This window comes from Dipodomys spectabilis, unplaced genomic scaffold (genome assembly GCF_019054845.1).
Source record: "Dipodomys spectabilis isolate Male_0828 unplaced genomic scaffold, ASM1905484v1 ptg000083l, whole genome shotgun sequence".
Classification (NCBI taxonomy): domain Eukaryota; kingdom Metazoa; phylum Chordata; class Mammalia; order Rodentia; family Heteromyidae; genus Dipodomys; species Dipodomys spectabilis.
The window spans coordinates 3,160,001-3,185,942 of NW_024870760.1; the positions used below are offsets into that span (position 1 = coordinate 3,160,001).

The 25,942-nt window shown below is 39.0% G+C and overlaps 1 protein-coding gene and 1 non-coding gene across 3 annotated transcripts in view; both read right to left on the reverse strand.

The window, feature by feature from the left end:
- Spire1 (spire type actin nucleation factor 1) overlaps window positions 1–25,942 on the reverse strand; it is a 158,448-nt gene that overhangs the window by 58,259 nt on the left and 74,247 nt on the right. For both annotated transcript variants that reach the window (XM_042683667.1, XM_042683666.1), the window contains exons 3-4: window positions 13,541–13,771; window positions 7,932–8,057 (exon numbers count right to left, since the gene is read on the reverse strand). In XM_042683667.1, the coding sequence (XP_042539601.1) occupies window positions 7,932–8,057; window positions 13,541–13,771 (357 nt within the window). The remainder of the gene's footprint in view (window positions 1–7,931; window positions 8,058–13,540; window positions 13,772–25,942) is intronic.
- LOC122110996 lies at window positions 7,003–7,109 on the reverse strand. Its single transcript, XR_006147956.1, has one exon. It is a non-coding gene; the product is annotated as a U6 spliceosomal RNA (small nuclear RNA).

A 25,942-nucleotide genomic window follows, 5' to 3' on the forward strand; every position in this document is an offset into this window, starting at 1 on the left:
AATAAAAAAACGTATAATGAGCTATGTGCTTGCTCTATAATTTCAATATCTGGTGAACTATAATTTGGGAATCTAGCAGTTATCTTTTCATTGTAGGATTCTGTTAAATTTAGGGTAGGATTTAAGCCACCCAGAAGAACTTGACTAGTAGTTTTGTTTGTTTATAGCCACAATCTCAATAAATAGCCTAAAAACTACTTAAACTTCTAATCTTCCTTCCTCCATATGCCAAGTACTGGGATTGCAGGTGGGCAACAACATACCTGGCTGATTGGTAAAGTCTTTTGTTGTTGTTTGTGCAAGTACCAAGGCTTGAACTCAGGGCCTGGATGCTGACCTTTATATTTTTTGCTCAAGGCCAATGTTTTACCACTTGACTCATAGTTCTACTTCTGGCTCTTTGGTGGTTAATCGGAGATAAGACTTTATTTCCTGGGCTGGCTTCAAACTATAATCCTCAGATTTCAGTCTTTTGAGTAGCTAGGATTGCAGGTATAAGCCATCTGCACCCAGTAGTGAGTTTGTTTGTTTTTTTTAAAGTCACAGGAAACATTTGAAAAAATGAAGACATTAGAATATTAATTTTTAAGAGTTATCACTATTATCTTTGGCAGAGAAAACCAATGTTTCCTTTCTTGGGAAAACTTCAGAAATATTGTCAAAAATAAGACAGATCAAAAAATTCAATGTACTTCTCAGTGTAACAGATTGGAAGGCAAAGATGAATAATTCATTAAAATTTTCAAAGTATTAAAACCTCATTTACACTTTCTAATTGTGTGTGTACGCACATATGTGTGTGCTGGTCCTGGGTCCTGAATTCGGGGCCTGGGTGCTGTCCCTAAGCTTCTGTGCTCAAGGCTAGAATTCTATCACATGAGCCACAGTTCTACTTCTGGCTTTTATTTGGGGTGGGGGGGGCGTTAGTTGGTGATAAGTCTCATGGATGTTTCTGCCCAGGCTGGCTTAAACTGCAGAAATCAGCATCCTATGTGGCTGGGATTACAGGTTATGAGCCACTGGTGCCAGAATACTTTCTAATTTTTAAGTTTAAGACCCAAATAGTTGAATTAATACTTCAAAACTACAAGCTGTGTACCTGTGACTCATGTCTAGGAAGCTAAGATTAAGAGGATCATGGTTCAAGGGCAGCCTGGGCATAAAAGTTCATGAAGCTTCTCAACTGAAAGCTGGGTTCCCACATATTATCTTAGCTATGGGATGAAATCTAAAATAGACAGAGTACAACCCAGGTATGTGCCCAGGCAGAAAGCCAGAGCTCATCTCATAAGTAACCAGTGTGGGCTAGAGGCATGCTTCAAGTGGTAGCATGCCTATATACCAAGTTTAAACCACAGTACTGATCAACATATACATCCTGATCAACATATTTTCTTAATAGTCAACCAGAATTGTGCATGATTACACATTAAAGTAAAAAGGGGTAATACTAAGAACAAAAAATCAGGATAATAATGGCTTGTTGGGTTGATAACCAAGTAGAAATGGTATATAACAAGAAGTTAATATAAGAAAAATCTAAAAATCTTTGTAAGCTAGGTGCCAGTGGCTCATACCTATAATCTTAGCTACTCAGGAGGCTAAGGTCTGAGGATCATAGTTAGAAGCCAGCCTGGGCAGACTAATCCGTGAGATTTATCTCCAATTAGCCAGCAAAAAGCTGGAAGAAGTGTAGCAAGTGGTAGAGAGCACTCAAGTGAGAGCTTGAGGCACTGAGTTGAAACTTCAGTACTGGGCACTAACGTGTGTATGTGTGTGTGTGTGTGTGTGTGTGTGCGTGCGTGCGTGCGTGCGTGCGTGCGTGTGTGTGAAAGGCTAACAAACATGAGTTCAAGTTCTGGCTGTTCATCTAACTTGTAGAATTTTGAATAAACACAGAAGAACCAGAAGAAAACCCAGAGAAAAATGTAAGTGGTAACTTTTTCCTCTTCTTGATCACACAGCCATGCCTAGCTTCCCATCAGTCTCAATTGGCCCCTTGGTAGGTTAAGTTTCCTAGTGCTGGCCTTTATGAGACAGTTCTGAGAACAGCAACTAGCCTCTCTTCCTATACTACCTTCCTCTGGCCAGTCTACTGACAGTCAAAGATTCATCAATATTTCTATTTTAAAGCAAAAACATCTTTAAAGCAAAGGAACTCCATGTGTAGAAGAGTGAACTTATATCTTACAGATTTGGGAAGATACTGACTGCAATTGTAACTGAACTATTTTTTAGGTAGTCATAAGTAGCTCCAGAGAGAATATCATTCCTAGGCTTCAAGTTCATTTTTCTCTGCTACATTCCTTCTCTAGGAGGGCTCCATTGTCTGTGATCTTCATATGCTCAGGGGGTGTTCAATGACATATGAAAAAAAAAGGAGGGAAAGTAGTGCTCAGTGGACAGGATCCTGAGAGTACTCACACACAGATATTACTTCATGCCTAAAAAAGGCATTCAGAGTATCAGTAGTTACAAAACTAGACTTGCTGGTGGATCATAGTCTATAATCCTAGACACACAGTAGGCTGAGATCTAAGGATTATGGTTCAAAACCAGGCCAGGCAGGAAAGTTCATGGGACTCTTATCTCTAAATAATCATTAAAAAGCCAGAAGTGAGATGTGGTTTAAGTGGTAAAGCCTGGCCTTGAGCAAAAACTAAAAAAGCTAAGGGATAGCATCCAGGCCCTTAGTTCAAGCCCTAGTATTAACATACACAAACACTCACACACAAAACAACAACAGCAAAAGAAAAGTGGACTCTATGGCCTCCCCTATTAGATGCCTGTTTTACCTATGTAACATCTCCTGGGATGGTCCTCCTAAAAGTGGTTTCACTGCCTGACAGCTCTGCCTCTTTCCCTTCTACTTACCCCACCCACCTTCTCCCTTGTCCACCCTTGTCCTGATCTTCACATGGGCTGCTTCCTTCCACCATTTTGTTTAGCAGCATCACGTCTTAGCACAGGCTGTGATGTTAGCCTCTTGTGCTGGATTAGTGCCCTGCATGAACTCATCACAGCCTTCCCACATTGAGCTGGATGGCTCCTCTTAGACTGTCATCCTCAGTGAGAGGCAGAGGCCACAATCACCTGTTCACCACTGTACGCCCAAAGAAAAAGGAAGTAATAGTAGCACTTAACACATGGTTTTGTTGTGAAGACTCAACAAATTGATGTGCATTCTTAGGATGGTATCCAGCATAGAGCAAGCAAGAAATAAATGTTGGCAATTACTGATTGTGGTGGCATCTGTCATACAGGAGACCATTAAATGATTGTTGTACAAATGAGTAAATTTTGCCAGCTGGGCTTAGTTCTAAAATTCAGTGCCTGCTAGAAACAGTTATTACAATCTGTCAGGTTTTCACCAAAATTCCTTGTTCGTTTCTGGTTGTACCTATATGGAGCTTTATAGATACTTCCCTCACTTCTGGACCTCCTATGCCAAGCTCCATTTCTGCTAGTGAATCCTAACCCCTTTCTATCAATCACTCTAGCAACTATTTTATTGGAGTTTGGTCAACGTTGTTTGGAGTTCCCTACTTATACAAAGCAGTCATTACTACCTAAGTAACAAGCCTGTCACAGTTATGAAGTACAAGCAGAGGCCAAGAAGGAGGTACTCAGGAAGAAAAGTGGGCCTCAGATAAAAGGGATAAAGGCTGTCTAGCTTTCAATAGCTGTACAGGATGGAGGCTCTTTCCCCCAAGTACACAAATTGTCCTCTAGCAGAAATCTTTGAAAAATGAACAAAAATCAAGTGTCATTAAATACTAACACCCTACAATTCAGCATCTCACTCTGAACAGCAGAATGTGGCTGTGCAGACCAGGTGTTAATTAGTGCGCATGATTTCAGGTGCTGACTCCAAGCTACTCAAAATTTGATAAATATTAGGTGAAAAAAAGTCCACCTCATTGACAGGGATCTATGTTACATGAGTTTAGGAAACAGCAAGGGAAACATGCCCAGAAGAATGCTATGTGAGACATTTCCTGATAACGTAAAACGATCCTTGCTCTTGAAGAAGTTCACTGAGGAGACATATGTAATTACAGTACAGTATAAGTGACAGAAAGAAACCAGAGCACAGTGCTTTAGGAACCAACACGAAGAAAAAAATTAACTCACAGCATTTCAGAATAGTGGACCTCTAAAGTTACATCTTAAGATTAAGTAGGCATTGTATAAGAGAAGGAGGTGAGGGAAGAGGCTGGGATGATCATGTTCCAAGTATAGGCAGGACAAACATAGATGGTTATATTGGTGGATGACAACCCGGAGAGGACAGGCTGTACTAATTTAAATGCTTTGTATCTACAGAGAACAAGTGTTGACAAGATCTTTACACAGGCAAGTAACATTGGAGGATAGATTACAGGAAAACAGGAAAAATATGAAGATCTGCAATGGCTCTAGAAAGTGATGCACCACTCCACTACGTAGATCAGACCAGCAAAGTGAGAAAGAAAGCTCTGAATTCTAGAGGCGATTCAGAGTACAAAGGACCATCTAACCCCTATTTGCTCCCACTAAATACACAAGATAAAACACAGACAACTGCAACTACCACAGCTGATCCACCCAGCACCCATTTAGTCAACATCTGTCTAACATTTACAGAATTGGGAGACAGGCCTCTTTCCCAACCAGATTATATTCTATTGGCAGAGATCAAGACAAAGAGAAAGACCATTGGGCTTACTTGTAGATTTACAGGCATATTTTAATCACTATAAATGAGCAGCCTATGTTTCTGTGCATCTGTCTTACTTCACTTAGTATAATTTTTTTCCAAGTCCTCCCATTTCCTTATGAATGGGGCACTATCATTCTTTCTGATGGAAGCACAGAATTTCATTGTGCACATACCACATTTTCTTGACCATGATTAAGCAGCAGTCTAAACATTCACACATAGAGAACAAAGCAGTATATCCTTAGGAGAGGATTGTAGGGGCTTAAAATCATATAAAATAATGTTTATCAAAATGAACTCCAAGAAATGGAAGTAAGATGTTTTTTATTGTATAGTTTATGGTTCATTTTTTTTCTCTTTTCTTCTTTCTTTTTTCTTTGGTTTATTCAGTTTCTGTTTATGATTTCTGTACCTTTTGTTTTGCATCTGTTTATCTGATTTGGGGAGGGGAAGGGGAAACACAGAAACAGTAGGACAAAGACTGAATCAATTCATCAGTGAAACCCACTAGACACTATGTTGGAAATGAACTATACAACTTTGCAGGGAGGGGAAAAACTGGGAGAGAATGAGAGAGGGAGGAATACTGTTTAAAAGGAAATGTACTCATTGCCTGACTCATGTACTATAACCCCTCTGTACATTACCTTTATAATAATTTTTTAAAGAGAAAAATCAATTAGACACTTACAGACTGTGATGGCTGCTACCAAGAAAACAGCTGGGTCCTGCTGTATACTAAGTATGTGAATGTGTCCAGCTGGGTCCTGCTGTATGCAAAGTATATGAATGTGTCCAGGGATGGTCTGGGACATGAAGGAAGTGAATAGAAAACCCTAACTGAAAGGGTGAATAAAGAATTTACAAGAGGAGGTTAAGACGTCAACAAGAAACTTACTAAGCACTAAGGATGGAGCCACACTTGAGAAGCGCTCAAAGACCATATAATCAGATAATCAGAAACAACAGTCCACACCTGTAGAATCTGCACTGCTGAAATCTTACGTCAGCTTAACTATATTAGACATCGAACCTCTCAAAGATCAAAACATTTGGATAGTCTACCTTAGCCGAGTGTTAAATTATGATGGAAAAACAGAAGTTAGGACAAGTCTTTTATATGCTTTATAAAGTTCTGACTGCAATAAACAGAATATAATGTTTCTTAATGCTCAGCACTACTTGTACTGCCTCTTTGTGACTATTAAGAAGGTTTTAAAAAAATTGTATTGTGATGATAAAGATGATGTATAGAGGGGTTATAGTTACGTAAGTCAGGTAAAGAGTACATTTCTTTTTGGACAATGTCACCCTTCCCTCACTATCTCCCATTTTTTCCCCTTCCCATCACCATGGAAGTTCTTTTCAGGAATCTTCTATCACTAGATTATAAAAACAAAGAATTTATTTTTAGATTCTACTGACATTAATTTGGCAGTAATATTTAGCCTGAGTTATAGGGTTAGTTTAACAATTTTTTAAATCCACAGGATTTTTTCAAAAAAGATCTGTAGCAACCTGAAATTTGGTTAGTATATTTCTAATACTGAATTTGTTTCCTGTAAGATCTCAAATTTAAAATATAAAATAGTAAACACTAATCTCATAATAAATATTATAGGACATGCTTTTTACATGTTTATATGTACACATTTTGCCTATGAGGTAAGACTGATATGAAAACAAGGAAGAGCTTGTTGAATGAATACAAGTCATCTTTGAACCGAACTTTCTGCAGTGATTTAGATGGCCTTGGAACCTTAGCCTCCCCAGTTTAAAACCTAATAAACTGGAGAAATTCAGCAGTGCCCAACCTGGGGTAGTGTAAGCAATAGAGGTAAAAATGAGATGTGGAAAGGAAGAAAGAATACATCAGCCCGGGAATGGAGGTATTGTGACCCCATGTCTCCTGTCACTTAACTGTGTGTATTCTGGGCTCCTATGCAGTCTGCCGATTAACAGCTCTGTGGGGATGGGTGAGAGGAGGGCAGAGGGGAGGGTATTATTATTTATCTGAGACTGGGCAGGTGGAGTTCCCTCCCCCAGTAACTCAGAGCAATGCCAGGGACCTTTGTTTGGCCCCGTCTAGGTGGCCAAGAAGCTAGCAGAAGAACCTGCAAAATAGATCTAGGAGCTAGGGGAGATGTTGAAGAGACCATGCCAGCTATCCCGGAGGTGGAGAGCAGGGCCTGCTAATCCTGCTCAACAGAAATCCCTGAAGATTTCTCTACCACACACTCAGGGAAACTCAGATCCTGAGATGCAGACTAGGTGCAGCATAGACATGAGAGAAACGTGGAACAAAAACAGACTGCTTCATGAATTTGTGTGTCATCCTTGCACAGGAGCTATGCTAATCCTCTCTGTGTTGTCCCATTTTAATGTATGTGCTGCTGAAAAAAATCACTAAGAGTAACTTCCTAGTCTTAGATTATTCTATGTCCAGATGCTGTGGCTCATGCCAGTAATCTTGGCTATTGGGTAGGCAGAGATCAGGAGGATCAGGTCATTCAGGGCAAAAGTAGCAAGACTTTAACTCAACCAATAAGCTAGGTCTGGTGTTTTCACATCTGTATACAAACTACTGCAATGCATAGACTTAAGGATCACAGTCTGTGGCCAGCCATAGGTAAAAATCACAGAACTATACCTGAAAAATAACCTAACTCCAAAAGGGCTGGGGATGTGGCTCAAGTGTTAGAGTACCTGTACAGAGAGAATAAAATCCTGAGTTCAAACTCTAGTACCACAAAAAAACTCTTACTGTTTGATATTTCTGTAATATTCTGTCTTTTCCTTTTTTATCTCTCTCTCTTATTTCATACCTAACGACAGGTATCTCCTCTCTCCAGCCTACATGTGTGAGCCCAGTCTATGAACTCACATGTATACATTCTCTCATTACTCCTCTTCTCCTCCAACATTAAATTTTATTCTCTCTGGCTCAGACATTCTTCTTCCAAGCCTATGCAGAAGTATCTACCTCCTAACTTGCTTCTTTTCTAAATGGTTTCAGCATTTCAGAAAGATGGAAGTAAGCATTTTATTTCACTTTTTAATTTTAATTTTTAAATATTATCTTAAGTTGTATAAAGGGGTTTCAAAAGCATGTCAGTTTATGAATACAACGCATCTTGACCAATAGCATTTTAAAATAATAAAACAAACAATGTTGCAATCTCAGGTTTACCTTTCTCAATACCAATAAACATCAAACAGCTGCACTTACCTCCTTTGCACTCTTAATTTTGGTCAGAAATGTATGCAGCTCCATGGTCTCTGCAAATAATGCACGGCACACAGCCTGATAATGATTCGGAGCCTCTGACTCGGTTGGGAGATGAGCAGCACAAATCTACAGGAGAGATGAACTTGGTTATTTGGGGTTTGGATGCCTTAAATACAGATACATCTAGTATAACTTTATTTTCATATCAGCTAGGCAGTTGCCAACATCCAAGGCTTAATGCACCCAACACAAGACCATTGGTAAAGCCTACATAATGAGGGAAAAGGGGTTCACTAATGGATACTTTGCAGCATGAACCGGCTGATTACAATTTGCTTTTACTTGAAAATGAAAGGACACCATGTAAAAGTTTTGGCTAGGAGCAGAAAGGGATAACAACCATTTACTGCATATTGACAGTAATTTAGGTACCAATTATTGAGCATACCAGGTACTATATTTGACATAGCACATTAGCAACATAATACCACTCACTTGCCAATGTAACCCTGAACATTCCCCCATTTTATAACAAAGAAAAATGAGGTTAAAAAAAGGCAGGTATCGGGGCTGGGAAGGTTGCTCAGGGGTAGAGCGCTTGCCTTGCATGCATGAGGCCCTGGGTTTGATTCCTTACACCACATAAACAAAAAGAAAAAAGCTGGAAGTGGCGCTGTGGCTCAAGTGGTAGAGCGCTAGCCTTGAGCTGAAGACCTGAGGGACAGCGCCCAGGCCCAGAGTTCAGGCTCCACGACTGGACCCCAAAAAAAATTAAAAAAAAAAGAAGAGAAAAGGCAGGTACCTTGTCCAGTCACAGAATTTAACACATGTTGGATTTCGGCAGAAAAACATGCAGACCTTAGAAATAGATAACAGGAAATGGGGGATGGGGTGGGGTGCTAAGCCTGCTGGTGCTGCAGCAGCCTTGATGTCCTTGGTTATATATAGCCCATAATTCCCCCAGGATGACTATGGGTAAAAGAAGAAATTTAACTTCATGCAAAGCAATTTAGAAAATCCAAGCACCATTTACCTTGTTAGAATGCAGACATCTTCTTACTACTCCATAGGAATAACTTTATCTTTCTGCTAAACAATAATTATGTATCTAAGTACAATAGATACAACTTAGAGTTTTAACTTTTTTTTTTTTTTTTTTGCCAGTCCTGGGGCTTGAACTCAGTGCATGGGCACTGTCCCTGAGATGCTTTTGCTCAAGGCTGATTGTACCACTTGAGCCACAGCACCACTTCTGGATTTTCTGTTTATGTGGTACCCAGGAATCAAACCCAGGGCTTCTAGGCAAGCATCAGAGTTCTAACTTAACACAACAGATAAACCTGAGCACTAAAAAACTGATGTTCTTGTAAGTGGCACTGTGGCTCAAGTGCCTTGAGCAAAAGGTGGTCAGGGACAGAGCCCAGGCCCAGAGTTCAAGCCACAGGATCAGCACACACATGCACACGTGCACAGGTGTGCGTGCGAACACACACACACAAACTGATGTTCTCTTAATAAATTCAACATTAATACAACTGTTGAAATGTACATTTTATTGCATCTTCATAATTTTTGTCAATAAATAAAGGCTTTGTCAGTTAAGAGCTTTTACTGATAAATCAATGCTTACCTTTTTTTGGTATCATGGAGAAAGTTTCTATGCTAGCCTTTGCATTGGTGTGACAATGAGAAAAACAACTTATGGAAGAAGGATCTATTTTGATTCATGGTTTCAGGTTTCAGTCTATGGTCACTTGGCTCTGTTGTTCTGAACCTATGCATGGATTTTTGGCAAAACATCATGGCAGGGAACATGTAGGGGAGCAAGGTGGCTCCCCTCACAATGAAGAGGTGGCTGAGAGCAGAGGGTAGAGGAGAAGTAGAAAGGGAGAAGAATGGCCTTCAAGCCATGCCCCCAGTGAACTATTTCCTTCAGGTAGGCCCCACCTCCTAAGAATCCATTCAGCTATGGATTAATCCCTCAGTGAGCTTTTTGCTCTCATGACTCAATCACCTTTCAATGGCACCAACAGCTGGTGAGTCAGCCTTCAACTTGAACTTGATGTTTTGGGGGAATATTTCATGTCCAAAACACAACAGTGGCCTACTCAAACTCAAGTTCTTTTTTTCCCTCTAATAATGCCAAAATAGAGCAATTCACTCAAGACAATAAATATGATCTGTTGACTCTCTCTTGGAACAAATGAGCTACAACACACGAGGTGATCTTTTCTTCCCCCACCTCCCAAGAGTGTAGGGTGAGTAGGGAGCAGGGAAAGAACAAAATGGGGTTGATGTTGTTTAGCAGAATCTACTGACAGAAAATCACATCTAGCTGTACATTTGACACAGACAATTAAAAAAAAAAACACAGAAAGCCAGAATTCAAAAGTTCAGTGAGTGGTAGAAGAGAAATTTCTGTATTTGACAAGAAACACAATTTAAAAAAAGTGAAACAAAAGGTTTAAAAAGAGAGCTGAATGCTGGTGGCTCAAGCCAATAATCCTAGCTAGTCACATGGCTGAGATCTGAGGATCACTGAAGCCAGCCAGGGCAGGAACGTCTGTCAAGATTGTAGTTTGAAGCCAGCCCAGGCAGGAAAGTTGGTGAGACTCTTATCTCTAATTCACTAATTGAGGTTTTCAATCTACTAGCCAAACCACAAATTCTTATGGGTCTCTCTATGATCATGAGTAATGGGTTTTATAATATTTAAAAATTTTAGTTTACTTGTTAAATGTCTCAGCAATTGTTTTTCCTCTCATTTAGCTATACTGAATGTTTCAGAAAATATTGTTACAGTTGTAGGAAACTCACAGGCCAGTTTTTATTAGCATGGAGATTAAGAAATAAGAGGTGAGATTATGATATTCATAAGTAAAACAGCTAAAAGTGGAACTAGTAAATGTACAGATTTCCTCCAGTCTATAGTCTTTCATTATCATAAATTAATTGTACATATATTGCTCTTTCTTAAATACTCTCTGCCTATAACTGTTGAGTATCATTATAGTACACACACACACACACACACACACACGCACACACACAATGTATTACACACACGCACACACACAATGTATTTTGATCATATTTGTCTACTGCTCTCTTCTGGTCCCCTCTCTCTTACAATGGTCCTTCTTCTAGAATTATGTCATTTTGAAAGTTTGCATTCCACATATGGGTGAAAACGTAGTATCTATCTTTCTGAGTTTGGCTTTCTCATTTAATATGATGATATCCATATAAAATATGACTTTTTAAGCACTTCTTTAATGACTTAGCTTTTTTTTCAGTACTGGATTTGAACTCAGACCTGGCATTTGCCAGGCAAGTGCTCTACCACTTGAACCGAGTCTCCAATTCTTGATGTTTATTGAGTATGGCAAACACAGTAGCTCAAATTTAAAATAACAGAATAAAAAGTATATCTTCAAAGTGCTAAATGCCCAGGAATGTTTGTTTTCTAATAAGCATACTTAATAGGCTGCTGTGAAATTTTAAGATTTCCATTAATCTCTGCCTTCATCTTTCAAACTACATGTCATGCTACTGGTGCCAGAGCTGATTTTATTGATACTACTGGTTCCTTTTTCCTTCACAACTCCTTGCACACCACTTTTGCCTATATACGCTACCAAAATACTGTTAACCTTGAGTGGTATGAGTAGTGTTTTTAATGTAAACTCTTTATTCTTCATTTTTAGGATCATTATCATTGATTTTTCTATAAAATAATTAGAGCATTTTTGATCTGCAGACCTTTAATTTTTTATTTTTATTTATTTTTTTGGGTCCGGTCGTGGGGCCTGAACTCTGGGCCTGGGCGCTGTCCCTCAGCTCTTCAGCTCAAGGCTAGTGCTCTACCACTTGAGCCACAGCGCCACTTCCGGCTTTTTTCTTTTTGCTTATGTGGTGCTGAGGAATTGAACCCAGGGCCTTGAGCATGCAAGGCAAGTGCTCTACCATTGAGCCACCTTCCCGGCCCTCTGCAGACTTTTAAGTGTATTTCTTTTTTTTTGTGGTACTTATGATCGAAACTCAGGGCCTCGTGCTTGCTAGGCAGGTGCTCTACCACTTGAGCCATGGCCCAAGCTCCTTATATGCATCTTCTTTGAAAGTATTTTTGATAAGCATATAGAATTTTACTTATCACTAGAGCTTTATATGGTATTTTGACACATTCATACTGTTGCTCTGATCAAACCCTTCCTACCCAACATCTAGTGGCCCCCAGCATATTCAGATTGACTTTACCTTCCATATGAGAGGGACTGTGAGGTACTTGTCTTATTGTGTCTGGCTTATTTCAATTTACATAATGTCCCCCAGTACATATGTATTTAAAAATAAACCATAACATCTATAAAACCTAAATGTGTGAAATTTTGGTATATATATATAATATGTGTGTATGTGTGCATAATATATATTATATACTTATATACATATATATGTATATATATGAACCACAGAATATATCTGAATTTCTTATATATTTCTTATATATTTCATATATTATATGGCCACTTTTCAGAGTACCAAGAGACCTACATGGGGAAAGGGAGGGAGCTCCTCTTTCCATGATTCCTCTACATTACTGCATCTGAAATGCTTTAAGAAAAACTAGAAAATAAACTGAGATACTGCCAATATTGCTTACAAAATCAGGTATTATATATAAATAACTCAAAATGGAACACTCTGAGGCTAATTTGTTAAATCTGTCTTAATTTTAACCCCATACATTTAACACTGCAGACATTAGGGGCTTCAAATAAGCAGCAAAATTTAACTACAAAGAAACTTTAATCTTAGCCCCTGAACTTGATTCATTTATATAGGTCCTACTAGGTAGGTCAAGAAAACAAAACAATCAGCTGTGATACTGGCATCCAAAGTCTTCATGTAAATAATTGGCATGCAGTCACTATTTACTCTAAAGAAAGAAATGTAGAAGTTTGCAGAAGACACAATGCCATCTAGGCTGCAGAGAAGAAAAGAATATTCCTGAAAGTGGGTCATAAAAGGTCCTATTCAGGGTACCAAAAGTCTGGGAACTAATTCTCAAAACTAAAATATCAAATTTTTAAAAATGAAATCATCAGGCACTGTTAGCTCACATCTGTAATCTTAGCAACTCAAGAGGTTGAGATCTAAGGATTGTGGATCAAAGCCAGACTCGGCAGGAAAGTATGTGTGATTCTTCAATTAATCACTGAAAATCCTGTTTGGCTCAAGTGGTAAAGTGCCTACCTAGAGTGAAAAAGCTAAGGGCCCGTGCTTAGGCCCTGAGTTCAAGCCCAAGTTTATTAAAAAAAAAAAAAAAAAAAGCTGGGCACCGGTGGCTCACGCCTGTAATCATAACTGCTCAGGAGGCTGAGATCTGCCAGCCCAAGGAAAGTCTGTGATACTTATCTGCATGCAATTAACCACCAGAAAACTCGAAGTGGCACTGTGGCTCAAGTGGTAGAGCGCTAGCCTTGAACTGAAGAGCTGAGGACAGCGCCCAAACCCAAAGTTCAAGCACCACGACCAATAAAAAAAAAAAGAGAGAGAGAGAGATAACAACTTTAGAGATTCAAGTACTATATGAAGCACAATTTTACCTTCATGACATCCTTGTAAGAGCGGATAGCTGAGATCTTTCTTTTTTCATCTTCATCTTCCAGGCCTTCATCTGCAGCCCCATATCCCTCATCATTGCTGCCATCAGCTTCCACTGTGTTGGCCATGTTGTCAATGAGCTGCTCCAGGGGAGGGCTAAGCTCCCTTTCTTCATTTTCCTTTAAACCATAATCCAGTGCTTTATAGATAATAATTCCCAAAGATTCAATAACCTAAAAATATTAAAGGAGGTTGTTAGTAGACGTGACCAGTTAAACATGATTAATTAAAAGCCCAGTATTTAGTATATTTAAGCTAGGTCTAAATTATTCTATTTCAATCACATGTAATGAATTAAATTTAAGGAGAGACAACTCTCAACTTATGCATATATTTAAGAAACTCTGGCCAGCAGGTTTCTTCATAACAAATACATAACACATCTACAAACTGCTCTAGACATTGGCCAGTACAGAAAATCCTACTTTACCTCTGTCTTTTCTGCACCCCCCCCAAAAAAAAATCTATAAACCCTTTCTTATTTTATAACTTCTTTCTTCCTATTTTTAAGAACAGAGGCAATGAAGCCAAACATTTAGAGTTAAATCCTGATTTTTACCACTAGACATCTGGCTCAGCAAAAATTATCTATAAATTGATAGCAAAGATCTTTAGATTACGTAAAAACTAAGTGCAAGGGCTACAGTTGTGGCTCAAATGGTAAAGAACCTACTTGGTAAGTAGGAGCCCTGAGTTCAAACCACAGTACCAAGAAAAACCAAAATAAACAACAACTAAATACATTCACCATGCATGAAAGTACCTCATTAGTGCCTGGCTTACTCAGCAAATGTTATCTGCCCTCCCTTCCCTTCCCCTAACTCACTCATTTCCAGTATTTACAAAGTGAATACATACAAATTTAATTTTATTTATTCCATTTTAACTATCCAACTCTGTGGTTAAAAAGAAGTACATCTACTGGGTGCTGGTACCTCACGCCTGTATTCCTAGCTACTCAGGAGGCTGAGATCTGAGGATCACAGTTTGAAACCGCTTCGGCAAAAAAGTCCACAAAACTCTTCTCTCTACTAAATTGCTCAGAAAAGGCTGGACGTGGTGCTGTGGCTCAAGTCATAGAATGCTAGCCTGGAACAAAAGAAGCTCAAGGAGAGTGCCCAGGCCCTGAATATAGGACCAGCAAAATAAAAAAGTAAATTATACACTATCAAAAACGGGGAGGGGGTGTTTTCGGTGAGTTAAGCACAACAGTGTCAAGACCAGCATATTTAATGTCCCTTAAAAACACTCAGGCATTCAATAAAAGCCATCAAATCCGATATCTATCATAGCAAGTAAAATAATGTTTTTTCAACATTGGTACTTCATATGAACATAACATGCTTTAAAATTCTTAACTTCTAACTATTAAACAATAAAACCACATTAAAAATATTTCTCATTGAAACACACAGCATTTTTTCATTGGACCTGAACCTCTGGCTACTAGTTTCAAGTAATGCCTTCCAACAGTGGACCATGTAAGTTCCAAGGCAAATGGCTACTTTGGGTCCCTTCTTCTGGCAGGCAGCCTAGAGAAGGTCCACTTTAAGTGCTTCCCTGGCATAACTATATGGTATTCCTAGCACCAATCATTCTCCCACACTTAGGGCAGCGATTTTAACTTTTATTTCAATCAGAGGAGAGCCCACAATGAGATGTGTACTCAATAAAGCTTACTAAATTGATCTCAGAACAGTCACTGAAAATCAGAGCATCATAGCTAATACCATTAAACTCTCAGAAATTAAGAAAAAAATTAAGGTTGAGGTTTCCTTGTAATTCTTCTCAATTAAAAGTCACACTCTACTGAAAATTCTGTATGCTTGGGGACTCAGTAACTACTCATAGCCCTACTCCTCCTTTAACGCTGTAGAAATTACAAAAAGAAAGATAAACCATAAAACCACAGATAATGCCAGCACCACTAATAGCCTCCAAACGTAGCTAGGACCCAAGGGCTGCTGGGCAAGCTTTGCTTTTTTCCTTTATTCAACCAGTCTTCACGAAGGTCATTTTATATCTTCTTGTTTCAGGCCTCCCACACCCTTTTCAGCTCAACATAAGTCATTAGAAAAAACACTCATCATCTGCCTTCAAGTGTACAATCTGAGGGGCATCTCCACTTACGGGCCTTCCTTCCTCTTACAGTGGAAGAGAGTCTGTTCCTGTCAAAACCCAGCCCCACTCTACACTCACTCCCTTACACCCTCCTGTGCTGCTTCCCCAGCAACACTACTCCAAATCAATATGCCCATTCCTTCTTCTTCTTCTTCTTCTTTTTTTTTAGTTTTTAGTTTTGTGCCATTATTTGTGCTTGAATTCAGGGCCTGGACACTATCCCTGAACATTCTCCCTCAAGGCTGGCACTCTATCACTTGAGCCACCATTCTACTTATGGCTTTTTGTTGGTTAATTAGAGATAAAGAGTTTTATCCCCAATTATCCTGCTTGGACCTGATTCCAACTACAATCCTCAGATCTCAGCCTCCTGAGTAGCTAGCATTACAGGCTTGAGCCACCACTTTTAATCTTCTGAATTCAGTGAAACCACAAAGTCACAGTCTTCCCACATCCTTATCCTAAATGGTGCTTGACAGCACCTGAACAGCAGACCTGTTCTCAATACTCCTGAAGGTCCAGGTTTCCTCCGCACCACCCCTTTGTCTGATGATCAGTCTACAATTGCTGAAATAATCGAGTTCTCAGCCCACACATTCTACTTCTACCGAGTGTTCCTGTACATGATTATCAATGCTATAAATATATATCCTGGTATTCTGACCTTACATTTCTAGACAGTATTTGTCTCTGGGGTGCAGACTTGTATATCATACTGTTACTTAACACTTCCACATGAATAAATAATAAGCATCTTAAACATTAATGCTTGTTGGTTATCCCCTCCACTAAAATTCAAGTTCCATAATGCCTGGAGTCTTGTCTATTTTGTTCATCATGGAACACATACCTATACAGTGCTAACTCACAATAGATGATAAATCTCATAATTAGATAGGATGATTTACATCAACTTTGCAGTTTCTTATTGCAGATATAAAGTGAAATATTGAGCATAACTGTTTCTCAGAAAACTTACAGATTTTTATCTTAAAAACTAGATTACTGCTGTATGCTGGTGCTCATGCCTATAGTCTTGGCTACCCAGGAGGCTGAAATCAGAAAAGTCCATGAAACTTGTATTTCCAATTAATCATCAAAAGCCTGAATTGGAGCTGTGACTCAAGTGGTAGAGCACTAGCCTAGAGCAAAAAAAAAAAAGCTCAGACAGCTCTGATTTCAAGCCCCAGGACCAACACTCTCTCTCTCTGTCTCTGTCTCTGTCTCTCTCTGTCTCTCTCTCTGTGTCTCTCTGTCTCTCTGTCTCTCTCTCTCTCTCTCTCTCACACACACACACTAAATTACCAAGCAAAACCATTTGACCTATGTGTGAATATAGGCAGTCTCCACTTAAGCATGTTCTACTGAATTCAGGGACTTCTTTTTTAAATGACAAACTAACTACAAAGAGAATTATACTACTGTTATCAAGGCTACCATCACTTTTGGTCGTATTATTAACTCTACAAACCTTTGAGGGCAATTTTCTTCATGAGTTAAGAATTTAACATGTTTAAACATCCCATATCTCTCATATTTCTCCCAATGGGATCAAGAAACTACTCTGTCACTTACAATTAACATTCCTACAGTGAAATATATCCGCACTTGATTCAGTAGAAAGATTATTTACAAAGTATTACACCATTAGACTTTGCCACCAAAAGAGATGAATGCCAAACTTAGGGAAAATAAACTTTTGGTTTCCAGGATGTTCTGAATAATAGATTTGCAAGTAAGGATTGCACATGGTGCTATCACCAGAAACCTTAATAAAATCATCTGATGCTCTAGATTAGACTGTGAGTTAAGAAGATGCAAAGTCTTACTAATATAGTAACACCTACATGAGGCTTAAGCTTGCTTTATATAATAAGAAAACTGGCCTTCAATTTTATTTTTTCTACTAGGCAGTGGGAGAGTAAAAGAAAGAAAGAGCCTACTCTTACTTTCCTTCACTGAAATGTTACAAACCAGAGGTTTATTGCCTTTTATTGGACAATGACCTATTTAGTATTCTGATGAAACCTAAGAATCTTGCCTTATAATAGTACCTTTAGGTGCTTAGAACATGATATAAAAAAGTATACTAGCATATACTTATAAAATTATAATACAGCAATATATGCTTTATAAGCACATTAAATAACATGCTCTGTTGGGAATTACAACTAATTATGTAGTAGTGATACATATATTTGAGCTATCTGCAACAATTATAATTTAACTGAAAAGACCTATGAGCTCTACTGGTGTGCTAATACCATGGCTTGTCATTCAGAGTCACCACTGAAGAAATGCTTAACTTGTCTTGGAGGGGAGAAATAGTAACTAAGCACTTTCCAGGCTCACAGACAACCCTAAGCACAGGACATGAGTCCCTGATCTGTATCCTATTGCAAATAACATCTCCCTGAGCTCTTAGCATATAGTATTCACCTATAAATCTGTTAATAAAGTAGCTACTTCTGAGCATCAAAATGATAGAATTCCACACAACTATAATGTTACTGTCTGCTTAAAATGGAATTTTTTTTTATAACTCTCAGTTCAATTGCTTTATTGGACACAGGTGTTTATTTGTGTCTACACAAAAGAGTAATCTAAGCCAGGTGCTAGAAGTTCACATCTGTAATCCTAGACACTAAAGATGCTGAAATCTAAGGACTTTGGTTCAAAGCCAGCCCAGGCACGAAAGTCTACAAGACTCTTATCTCCTATTAACCACCAAGTTCAAGTAGTAGAACATAAGTCTTGAGCAAAAAAAGCCCCAATACAGGCTTGAAAAATACTGGGGGAGAGGGAGAGAGAAGTAGTTCCATGTGGTAATAGGTAACCCTTAGATACATTTTTTTACCTAGGATCATGGCTAATTATGTATGTATATATCCTAATTCCCCATAAAAGTAAACTCTTAAGTCACAATCCTTCTGAAAGTTATCTTATTAAAATTATTTCATAAACAGTAGGGAATTAGTAATAAGCTAGCCAAGTATAAATTCATTCCACTCAGATGTATATGCTTGAAGTTCAATATGGAACTTATGAACAAGAAGGCAGACACTTCAATCTTTGTCATCCCAACTGAGCATCACAGTGTGGTCCAGCTGAACAGTACCTCAGTCTTGGCCAAGGAGAGTTAGCCCAAGGATAAGCAAGTCAGTCTTTTTTTTTTTTAGCCTACTCAGGTCTTTCAATCTGGCAAAATTAACCCAACCTTGTAGAAATGAAGGCATAAAAGGCATATAGGGGGGAAAAAGCCTCTTCAATAACTGGTGTTTGAAAAATTGAGCGTCCATATGCAGAAAACTAAAAGTGGGTCCCTGTTTATCCCTATGCACAAGTGTCCACTCAAAACTTCAAAATTACTGCAAAAAGGAGTAGAATAGATAAGTGAATCCAAAAAGGGTGGTAACTATACACAATGGAATTTTACACAACCATTAGAAAGAATAGTATTATGTCATTTGCAGGGAAATGAAAGGAGCTAGAACAAATTGTGTTAAATGAGGTAAGCCAAGCTCAGAGAGACAAATGACACATCTCTCATTTGTGGAAGCTAGATCCAAAATACACTGGAACATGATAAAATATATAGGACTTTAGGCATTCATACACAGTGAGACCAAAGGAGGATCCTCTTAGAAGAGGAACATAAAGGTGCAATGTCTATGTGCATTTGATCATATAAAATAGTATTTATTGAAACAAGTTGCAGGGAATGAAAACAAGAAGTTTTTCCCTGGTTGCTGTTTTTGTTTTCTTTTCTTTCTGTCTTGTTCATTTATCTAACTTTGGGAAGGTAAAGGGGAGGGGCACAAATATGGAGGGACAAAGGGTGAACAAATGCAGCAGTGATACTCGCTACACACTATATTGAAAATAACTATGCAACTTGTGAGTGGGGACAGGAGAGAAAAACTGGGGGACAGCAAGGAAAGGGGTAACACTGTCCAAAGCAAAATGTGCTCTTTACCTGACTTATCTAATTGCAACCCCTATATACATCACCTTTATACTAAAATTAAAATTAAAAAATTAAAAAAAGAAATACAGGCATAATAAGGCAGGGCATAGTAGACCAGGCATTTTTTCCCTTTGTTTTTCCTTTCTTCCTGTTTATGGGACAGAGAGAAGTTTGAACCTTTTGCCAAAGAAGCATTACCTAATTCTTCAGATGCTGTCTTTATTTATTTATTTATTTATGCTTAGACTCAGAACCTTGCTTGTTTTTTTTTTCGCTGAAGGCTAGTGTTCTCCCAATTGAGTCACATCTCCACATCCAGTTTTTTTGCAGATTAATTGAAGATAAGAGAATTGGAACTTTCCTGCCCCAGCTGGCTTCAAACCAGGATTCTTAGAGTATCTCATCCTCTTGAGTAGCTAGTATTATAGGTATGAGCCACCAGTATCCAGCTTTTGTTGAATTTTTTTTGAGAAAAACTACTAAAACATGAATATGTCAAATTCCATAGATAGCTACTTAGGCTAGTTTTAGAAGCTCACTGGCAAAAACATGTGGAAGTATTAAGAAAACGTAAGAGACCTAACCTTTCTGAGACCTAAAACTTTCATTGGAGTCAGCAGTGTCTCAAAACACCTGGAAATTCATCCTTCAGTCTGGTCCTACTGGTCCTTGATCTCCAGGGACGTTTACGGAATGTCTGCTATTCATTAGTGAACAAGAATCACACTGTAATGTTTTAAAATTAAGTGGAACAAGTGAAACACCTTTGAACACTATGGTTTTACAGCCTAACAAGGGGGTACAATGATGAAAGGCATGAAACTGGTCAAGATGCATTGTACTCATAAACTATGTTGAACTGAAACCCCTTTGTATACCTATTTAAAGATAATAAATACCTCGTGAAGCCTTCCTATTACCACGTTCCTCCCTTCATCCAGCACTCTACCTTCTGCCTTTCACTTTCTAAAACATTTGAGTCCCTATTTGTATCCTTTGCTAGAAGGTAAACTTCTTTAGGTCAAGGACAGAGTAGGTGCTTTGAAATCTTTGTTGGACACTAGCAAACAGCAAAAGCACAAAAGCCAAATCTGATTAATGGAGATGACCTATGTCAAGGTGGAAAAGCACAGGGCCTGGCTATTTAGTTGACATCCAAGAACGACTACTACCATGCCATCATGCCTCTAAGTCCAAAACCCCTCTTAGCCAGCCTAAACGTTAAAAAGGCAAAACTGAAAACAAAATGCCTTCAATTCTTCAGGGCCTATTGCCAACTCAATAAATAAAATCTCCTTATAACTGAGTAACATTTCATTAGGAAGATGTTTTACTTTACATGTCAACAATCCTGTGAAGCAGATGCTATTCTCTGTGCCTAACTGTAACCTTAGCTACTTGGGCAGCTGAGCTGAGACAGAAGGGTCACCTGATCACAGGGCCAGCCTGTCTCAATAGAGGAGTGAAAGGAGGAAAGGAGAACTGAACATGAAAGAAAATCAATAAATTACTTTTAAGTTAGAAAGTTAATAATTAAGAAAACTGAATGTCAGATGACTGTGGTGGCTTATGCCTATAATCCCAGCGACTTGGGAAGCAGAGATAGAGAAGATATCAGTTCAAGGTCAGCCTGGGAAAATTTTAGCCAGATTCCATCTCAGCAAACAAGCCAGGCATGGTGTTTTGCACCTGTCACTCCAGCTATATGGGAGATTGCAGAAGAATGGTGGTCTGAGGTTGGCCCTCTGCAAAATGTTACTATATCCTACCTGAAAAGTAAAGCAAAAAAGGAGTGGGATGGGCTGGGAAGGTGGCTCAGTGGTAGAGCGCTTGCCTTGCATGCCAGAGGCCCTGGGTTTGATTCCTCAGCACCATATAAGCAAAAAGAAAAAAGCCGGAAGTGGCGCTGTGGCTCAAGTGGTAGAGCGCTAGCCATGAGCTAAAGAGCTAAGGGACAGCGCCCAGGCTCAGAGTTCAGGCCCCACAACTGGACCCCCCCCCAAAAAAAAGGAGTGGGGCAGGGGTAGAGCAGTAGTTGCCTAGCAAGCATGAGGCCCTGAGTTCAAATCTCAATTCAAGAGAGAGAAAGAGGGAGATGGAGATGGAGTGGGAGATCCAAACAGAAATGAAAATAGAAACAGGAGAGGCTAGGATGACTTCTTGGCTTAATCATGCAATTCCACATGCATAATTCTACTCTATCACTGATCTGCACACCTGAACACCCCCTAGTTTGTCAACACTGGTCTAAAATGTGTCATCCAGAATAAATCCTACTCATAGTATGATCTGCAGAGAACACACCAGATGAATACCTTCCTGTGTCATACATTAAATTCAGTATTTGGGTTTTGAGAACACTTATTAAGTTGCAACTTTGGGTTGTTGTAAACTTTGGGTTTACAGTCATTTACAGTGGCCAAGTCACCTACACCATACAACAGTTACATATCTTTCACTTTTACATTGTGAATGACATTTTTCAGGACTAGTGACTGGTTGTACATTTACTTCAAAGTCATTTTATCCTGTTTATCTTAATCATTAGATGGCATCTAATGCATCACTCCCAGATGTATAGCACTAGCCACACTGGATGTGCTTTCTGAGTCTGCAGAAAGTCCATCTGAATGTTGAGCAGGTCAGGCCTAAGAAGCACTTCAGAAATCTAGGGATGCTATTCTCATGCTGACTAGGATTACAACCTATTACTACCTAACTTTTATTATTTTAATTTTTGGCTAGTTCCAAGATTTGAACTCAGTCCTCAATTTTTCTTGGCTTGGTTGCTCTGCTGACACTCTACAACTCAGAGTTTTCTGCAGGGCTTGTTTCAAACAATGATGTTTGAGATGGCAGCCTCCTGCGAGCTAGGACTACAGGCATGAGTGCCAAGCTACAAACCATCTTTATAAAGACTGATCTCGATCTTGCTCCCAAAAATATTACAAAAGACCTCTCATATTTTGCTGTGATCTCTGAATATTAATTACTGTAATCTCATATCTAGTAAATCTTGGTTTTTTTTTTAATACTTTAGCTAGATGTGGTAGCTTATGACTATTAATATTAGCTACTTGGGAGGCAGAGATTGGGAAGACTGCAGTTCAAGGCCAGCCCAGGCAAAAACTAAAGATTAAGCCGGGCGCCGGTGGCTACTCAAGAGGCTGAGATCTGAGGATTGAGGTTTAACCTAGCCCGGGCAGGAAAGTCCATGAGACTCTTATCTCCAATAAACCACTCAGAAAACTGGAAGTGGTGCTGTGGCTCAAGTGCTAGTGCACTAGCCTTGAGCTGGAGCTGAGGGACAGCACCCAGGCCCAGAGTTCAAGCCCCACAACTGACAATAATAATAATAATAATTATTATTATTATGAGATTCCATCTCAACCTAATAAAAGCTGTATGTGATAATACGTAGTTGCCATTCTAACAGGAAGTGTAAATAGAAAGATTGCAGTTCAAGTCTGTCCAGGAACAATACAAGACTTTGTTGGAAAAATAACTAAAAAAAAAAAACAAAAAAAAAAAACCACACTTTCAGGGTGTAGCTTAGGTGGTAAGAGTGTCTGCCTAGCAAGCATAAGACCCTGAGTTCAAACCCTAGTACCACACACAAAAAAATGTGTTTTTCCATTGGATAAGCTTATTAATGTTCATCATTCATGATTTCTTTAAAATTAGCCAGTCTAGGGGCTGGGAAGGTGGCTCAGTGGTAGAGTGCTTGCCTTGCATGCATGAGGCCCTGGGTTTGATTCCTCAGCACCACATAAGCAGAAAAAGCTGGAAATGGTGCTATAGCTCAAGTGGTAGAGCGCTAGCCTTGAGCTGAAGAGCTGAGGAACAACACCCAGGCCCAGAGTTCAGGCCCCACAACTAGCAAAAAAAAAAACAAACAAACATTAGCCAGTCAATAGAGCAAAATGTGCAAGGCACAGTAATGAAGATAACATACAAGATCCTGGCCTTCCAGAGCTCCTGTCTTTGGGGAAACAGTATAACAGTGCTAAACATTGTAATATAAGAGAAAGGTGTCATTGGAGTACATTCTAGGAGGCTCTAACACAGCCTGGGATCAGGAAAGCCTCCACTAAGAGTCAACTCTATACTGAAACCCGAAACAGAAGTAGGAGCAGGAGATAACCAGGAGGAGAGGTGGAAAAACAGTTGTAAAGAGAGGTGACTGGGAGGTTAGAGGCCCATAGGTTAGAAAAGACATGAAAACCATGTCTAGAGGGAGGGATAAGACAAGGCAAAAGTGTGAGGGCACCACAGTCATAATAGGTTCTCAGAAAGGATTTCTATGGACCTGAGTTGTTCATCAAATGAAAGCAATATGAGCCTCTGAGTATTTAGGAAAGTGGGACAGTCTGACCTGATTTTTATTTTAAAAGGCAGAGTGTGGTACTGGCAAAAGAATGAACAGAAGGCCCATAAAAAGCCACATAAACACTGTCAGCTGATTTTTAACAAAGGTGCAAAGGTAATACAATGGAGAAGAGACATAGACTTGTCAAATGGGCTACAACTATTGGAAAACCCAGGTATAGACACAGATCTGAAACCTTTCACAAAAATTAACTCAAAAGGGATCACATACTTAAACATAAGTTACAAACTATGAAACTTCTAGAGGAAAACATAGTAGACTAGGTGACCCTGGCTTTTCAGACACAATATCAAAAGCACAATCTGCCAAAGATAAAAATAAAGCTAGACCTTATTAAAATTAGAAACTTCAGCTTTGTGAAAGGTACTTTTTAGGTGGAGGAAATGATAAACCACTGACTGGGAAAAATATTTGTAGAACATCTATCTGATAAAGGACCCTAGATACATAAAGAACTCTTAAAACAACATGAAAACAATTATAAGATAACAAATTATGTGAGCATTATACTTATCAAAGAAGATACATAGATGGCAAATGAGCATACAGGAAGAAGCTATACATCACATGTTAATAAGTAAGTGCAAATTAGAACAATGAGATACCAACACACCCCCTTACTAGAATGGTTACTCCAAAAGCTGACACCACCAAATGTCAGCAAGGATACAGAGTAAGGAAAATATTGTTTTGTTTTGAGATAAATCTTGCTATGTTGCCTGCCTAGGGTGGTGCTGAAGTGATAGGCTCAAGTGATCCTCCCTCCTCAACCTCCCAAGAAGCTAAAAGCCTGTAGCATCAACTCATACTCAATGATGCTAGAAGTGCAAAATGTTCCAACCATTACGGAAGGCAGGGCGGTGGTTTCTTACAAAGTTAAACATATTCTTACCATATGACCCAGCTGTTATGCTCTTCAGTATTTACTCAAAGTAAAAACATGTCCACACAAAAATCTGCAAATGTCTTCATAATTGTTCAAACTTGGAATTAGTCAAGATGTGCTCTAGTAGACAAACGGATGAATTCCTCCAGATAATGGAATATTATCCAGAGATAAAGAGAAATGAGTTGGGACTGAGGGAATAGCTCAGTGGTAGAATGCTTGCCTAGCAAAGCCCTGGACTCCATTCGACAATGAAGAGGAGTCAGAGGATAAGGTAAAAAACAACCCCAAACTCCAGAGCTTCCAAGTCTTTGAACTATAGATGCCTTTTACTGAAAGACAACATGAAAAGCAATATACTATATGCTTCTAATTATACGGCATTCTGGGAAAGGCAACACTATGCAGACAAAGAAGTGGTTGCCAGGGATTCAGGAGACTAAGGGATAGATAGGTAGAACAGAGAGTTTCAAGGCAGGGGTATTATCATGTAGTATTTCTATAGGATACAGTAATGCTGGACATATGCCACTAGATATGTGTGAAAATTAATCATTTACAACACAAAAAGTGAACCCTACTATTCTATAGACTTCAGTCAATAACAACATATCAATATTGGCTAATTAGTGGCAATAAATATACTAAGACAAAACATTAATTGTGGGCCAGGTGCTGGTGGCTCACACCTGTAGTCCTATCTAATCAGGAGGATGAGATCTGGGCAGAAAACCAGAAATGAAAAGTGGCAGAATACCAGCCTTGAGTGAAAAGCTAAGTGAGAACACAAGGCCCTGAGTTCAAGCCTCATCCTCATCATCCTCATTATCGTCGTCATCGTCATCATCATCAAAAGTGAGGGAGAAAAGAAGACTGTGGTAACTCTACTTTCAAACTGTTTTGTAATTGAAAACTACTCTGAAAGATTAATGAAGTCTCTTAATTTCAAAAACACACAGGAACTATCACTTAGCAGATAA